General features: G+C 39.4%; 1 protein-coding gene and 1 long non-coding RNA gene across 6 annotated transcripts in view; both read right to left on the bottom strand.

The window, feature by feature from the left end:
- The window catches only part of LOC134190855 (uncharacterized), a 7,087-nt gene extending 5,709 nt beyond the window's left edge, over nucleotides 1–1,378 (bottom strand). The window contains exons 1-2 of the long non-coding RNA XR_009971686.1: nucleotides 573–1,378; nucleotides 1–226 (exon numbers count right to left, since the gene is read on the bottom strand). The exon at nucleotides 1–226 is cut by the window's left edge and continues 166 nt beyond it. This is a non-coding gene — a long non-coding RNA (uncharacterized LOC134190855). The remainder of the gene's footprint in view (nucleotides 227–572) is intronic.
- Nucleotides 1,379–1,488: 110 nt separating this feature from the next.
- LOC134190793 (uncharacterized) lies at nucleotides 1,489–4,565 on the bottom strand. 5 transcript variants are annotated; one of them, XM_062659306.1, is made up of 10 exons: nucleotides 4,490–4,565; nucleotides 4,235–4,338; nucleotides 3,832–4,163; nucleotides 3,637–3,741; nucleotides 3,221–3,414; nucleotides 3,078–3,160; nucleotides 2,571–2,632; nucleotides 2,353–2,511; nucleotides 2,144–2,198; nucleotides 1,489–1,995 (listed from the first exon to the last, which is right to left on the bottom strand). In XM_062659306.1, the coding sequence occupies exons 6-10, from the start codon at nucleotides 3,097–3,099 to the stop codon at nucleotides 1,655–1,657; spliced, it is 639 nt and encodes a 212-aa protein (XP_062515290.1). In that variant the 5' UTR covers nucleotides 3,100–3,160; nucleotides 3,221–3,414; nucleotides 3,637–3,741; nucleotides 3,832–4,163; nucleotides 4,235–4,338; nucleotides 4,490–4,565; the 3' UTR covers nucleotides 1,489–1,654. The 5 variants fall into 5 exon arrangements, with proteins under 5 accessions (XP_062515290.1, XP_062515289.1, XP_062515291.1 ...); XM_062659305.1 differs by having other exon boundaries at nucleotides 3,637–4,013; nucleotides 4,076–4,163; XM_062659307.1 differs by having other exon boundaries at nucleotides 4,076–4,163.
- Between the last annotated feature and the right edge of the window lie 435 nt (nucleotides 4,566–5,000).

Genomic DNA, 5,000 nt, shown 5'->3' with positions numbered 1-5,000 from the left:
GTGTGTGTGTGTGTGTGTGTGTCCATCTGTCCGTCTATCTGTCTGTCTGTCTGTCCATCAACCATCAATCATCCCCACCTGTCCATCACATCTTGCAATGTTATATGCTGTGGTAAGGATATCTCCACATGTTGTGTTGCTTCCTCTATTGCTACTGGCTCTGGTGTCTGTGATTCTTGCTGTCGTATGGCTTCTTGAGTTTCTCCTAACATCACCTTTAAATGATCTAATTAATAAAACAAAACTTTAAACAAAAGTTAATGTAAAGACACCAGCAAACAAATATGTAAACAAAACATACACAAACAGATAAATAAATAAAGAACTAAATTAAAATAAGTAAATAGGTAAGCAAACACAAATAAGACAAACAGATAAAAAATATAAAAACAAATAAACAAATAAAACATAATGGACAAACAAACAAAAACAACAGCTGAACAAATGAGTAGATATATAGCCACACACACACACACACACACACACACACACACACACACACACACACACACACACACACACACAACTCTCATCGTCGAGTCTCCACCACACACATAAACATCCATCCTCACCCTCTCATCTCATAAAGCTTCTCCTGACTTTTCTTCACATTCACCATCTATTGCTCTATCTTCTTCACCTCGTCCCCTATCCTCTGCAACTCGGCGACAACATCGACACCCATCCCTGTCCCCTTCATCCCTGTCCCCCTTCATCCCTGTCCCCTCTTCTTCCCTGTACCCCCTTCATCCCCTCCTGAGTCTGATCCAGTCAATCCTGCAACGTCCTCGTCTGAAACAACAAGCCCATCTGTGTGCTCTCCACGTTCGCCCTCTGACTGCGTGCAGCAGTCAACATGCTGGTTACATCCTCCGACAAGCTGAGCAACTGTAGTTTGGTTGACCGCTAGCCTCGAAGTTCCAAAACGCGAAAGACGGTGTGGAACTTCGAGGCTAGTTGGCCGAATCTCTCGTTGCCATGGCGACCGGACTCTCACTCCGTCTCTCTCCTTCTCTCGATTCTCTGCGTTGACTCTTCTCTTTCAACGTGTAGTAGACCGTCTTGCTCACTTGTGTCTGCACTCCGAATTTCAGTTGGTCGATTGTCAGCTCGGCTTCGGCTAATCTTTGAAGAGTTTTGTCGTAGTCTGCTTGCAGTTGCTCGTTCAGTTGACTTTTCTTCATCAGTTCCAACTTTAGTTCTCGTATTGTCACCCTGCGCCCCGAAACGTCGCTTCTGTCGCTCGAGCGTCGCTGCCTGTGACGCGGTCGGTCTGAGTCGTTGCTCAGTGGGGCCCCGCTACGAGACGACGGCGTGAAACGATCGCTCGTACTCATTCTAGCTTCCCAACGACTTCGCTATTCGTCACCTATCGAGCAGTAACAGACACTTTCAAAATTTACAACTCATCACGTGCACATCCCGGATGCATACAACCTCAGAGTTCTTGGGTTTACGATGTCCAGGATATTTTAAAATACTCTCAAACTATGTAGTTTATTTTATATTTTATTGTGCATAAGCTACAATTATAATCTAGAAAAAGCACTAAACACTAAAATACATAGCAAAATGCATCAAGCATTACAAACGCAAAAGATCATGTTCTCTGCAAAGACTAACACATCACGTCCACAACAATTGACAAACACAATCATTTGGGTGGACAGACATTCTCCACCAAGTCACGACCAAAAACATCTACTGCTTGACTGGTTTGTCCAATGTCACACAATGTCTGTATTATTAACCGACGATTGGCTTGAGCAGCAAAGTGATTGTCCCACTTGTCCAATGCTCTTCTGCTTTGAATAAATAAGTCTGCAGTTTCACGTTCTATAACTCTTATCTCATCCACTGCAAACAAGAATGGAGAGAGAACGGAAACAAATTTCTGCCAATAAGAACGGACTTTATCAGCTACAGCCACCATCTCTCGCTCCGTACATCTGCTGTTTGCTACCAACATCGGGGTCAGTTGATTTGCCGTTCCTGCTACATCACAAAGCCACATTACCATGCAGGGAGACGATCGTTCAATACACAAACAAACCGGCAGATATCATAAGCAACTTAACCTACTGGACACTCACTAAAGCATCTAGAGTCTATGATATACCCAATCTTTCTTTTATGTTATTACCTGCCGCTTGTGACGACATGTGACACTCGGCTGAAGTCGTGTGACCTTCTCCAACCTGCAAGACAACAAAACAAACATTCAATCACAAAGACAAAGAAAAACAGACAATAATTATTATTCCATCTCCTTCCTACTCCAACTAGCTCACAATAATTGAAATCAACAATCATATCCTACACATCTGCAAGCTCTATGTGTGCTTGTCCTACTTTCTCACTTGCCATTCTGCTAGCAAGAGCACACACGAGACATCTCATTTCCTCCCCTTTCTCTTGGATCTTATTTATCAACATTGTGACTTCATGGGGAAGAAATGATTGTCTTAATTCTTCTTTCATCTTCTCCACTTCACTCTGCAGTTCAGCAATCTATGCAACACAAACACAACTTGGCAAACAGACAACTAGAGATAAAAAAGTCACATTACTGTCTCTTCATATTGATGTTTCATGATAGACACATCTCCCTTTACATAAGGATGAGATCTCACTGTAAGAGACAATGTCACTCAAAATGGAAACACACAAACACGACATACAAACAAATAGAAATTAACAAAAGACAAACAGACAATAATTTACAGACGAGTGTGCAAAGAGATAAACACCCAGATATGTAGAGAAGAAGACAACAGTAAAATATTATTAACTTATTAACTGATTCAATTGACAAATGGACACACACACACACACACACACACACACACACACACACACACACAACACACAATAAAACAAGAAGACACATCACCTCAACCCAAATGTTGAGAGCAAAAGAAGTGAGAAGATCAAAAGCAGCACATCACTACAATAGCTTGACAGACAAGATAACGAGCAAATCATTCAACAATATCAATCTAACCTCACACCAAAATCATCACATTAAATCAAAAGAAGAAAAACAAAAACACAAATTAATTGTTTCTTTCACTTACATCTTATGGCTTCTTCCATCATCTCAACCACATCACTGTGATCACATATCTCAGCAATCTCCAGTGGTGATCCTTCACTCTCACTATTCCACAATGACATCACGTTAGTAATATTATTGACTGAAGGATATTGAATGCATCACCTCTCATGTTAGGGACTCGCTCCATGTTTTAGGAGAACATCAACACAACGCACATGACCATAAAGGGCAGCCCACCACAGTGGTGTGCAACCATCATTATCATTGATATCAACAGGAACAGAACAAGACAAAAGTCTCTCTACAATGGTCACGTGATTATTCACTGCAGCCCAATGGATGGCTGTCATTCCGTCCTGAGTAAACAAGAAACTGATAAGATAGTGAGAGAGTGTTTATGTTAAAATATATTAAAGCAACAGACATTCCATTCAACACACACAATGAGACATTCAATAGAATGATCAACACACAAACACAAACAATAGCAAACTCAATGCATTACACTCACAAATATGTTTAATACATGCACAACAGACACCACAATATCAACTCAACCTCTCAATACTCAAACTCACCACACGAGTCTTCTTCATCACATTAATATCTTTGACATTCAGTAGTAGATCAACAATATCTTCTGATCCATTGATTGTACATACAATCAAAGCTGTAAATCCCAACTGCATACACAAGAATGTATTATTATCATTATTCCTCCATCACACTGTACACATGCTGCAAGAGAAAAGAGAATAGAAAATGAAGACGACCTGATAAGACAATAACTACTGCAAAAATAGTCTCCAACAGTCCAAGTTGAATGAAATAAAAACCAACAAGATTATTCATCTCTGCACGCAATGGCTGCTTCAGCCAGTCACAAGTCAACACTGCTGCCTCTTGACCAGCAAGAAGAAACGAAAACGTTGATTGTTGGATTACATTGTTACATCTAGTTGATATCTATCATCTTATCAACAACACATCACACTTTCACACACTCAATCAACTCACCATGCCAGTCACATTAACATCTGATAGTGAGCAGCAACTCAACAATCTCCTTGTTCTCCTTCCAACACGCTTTTATCAGAAGAGTGTCCTATTTTGAGATCAAACGACGTGCAGTTCATTTCAACATCCAATACACACATTAGAACTCACAACACATACCCCGACGAAATCACGTCCATTGATATCAACTTGAGTATCCAAAAGACGCGTTACTGACTCAATATCACCTCTCCACACCGCTACACTCAATTCTTCGTTCATTTCTACACAACAAACAAACAATAACACTCTACCACACAAAACAACTCACAAACTGCTTTCTTTCTCACACATTCTAACTCTACTGTCTATCCCAGTCTACATACATTATTTTATATTATTCGTCTACCTACATGACTATTGCAAACTGCTCACCTCCGACGCGATACAAACGCAAACGACGAAGTGACAAATTTCCCCGGGACTTCACAACAACACAATGATTTGCGCATGCGTAAATTAATTGGTTTACGACACGTGACCTCGTTCTAAGCACGTGTTTAACACGTGCCCAAATAGATGGCATCTAATTAAATTAGAAAACATAAATTATTCACATACAGTACGGTGTACACTGTAGCAATAGTAAATATCATTGTTACTATAATTTCTACATTCACTTCAATGTGCAAAATTGTACAGATCGATTCTTTTCATTCCAGAAACTCTAATGTAGATATAATATGACTCCACATGTTTACATCTCATATCTACAACACAAACAACCACAAACTCATCATTCACTACAACCTCACAACCACACAAAAACAATTCAATATTTTAATTAAATAATTTTAAATATTTTAATCAATATTTTATAATTTTAAATACGTAATAAAATTGCTTGTTAATATATTATATTAGTAATTATACAAAATATAATATT

This window comes from Corticium candelabrum, chromosome 15 (assembly GCF_963422355.1).
Source record: "Corticium candelabrum chromosome 15, ooCorCand1.1, whole genome shotgun sequence".
NCBI classification, from domain to species: Eukaryota; Metazoa; Porifera; class Homoscleromorpha; order Homosclerophorida; family Plakinidae; genus Corticium; species Corticium candelabrum.
This window is presented reverse-complemented; position numbering and strand designations above follow the sequence as displayed.

Coding starts and splice junctions, on each gene's coding strand:
- LOC134190793 (XM_062659306.1), bottom strand. CDS start 3,099: ATGATGGAAGAAGCCATAAGAT. Junction 2,512..2,570: donor AACATCAATATGAAGAGACA/GTAATGTGACTT, acceptor TGTGTTGCATAG/ATTGCTGAACTGCAGAGTGA. Junction 1,996..2,143: donor CATGTCGTCACAAGCGGCAG/GTAATAACATAA, acceptor TTTGTGATGTAG/CAGGAACGGCAAATCAACTG.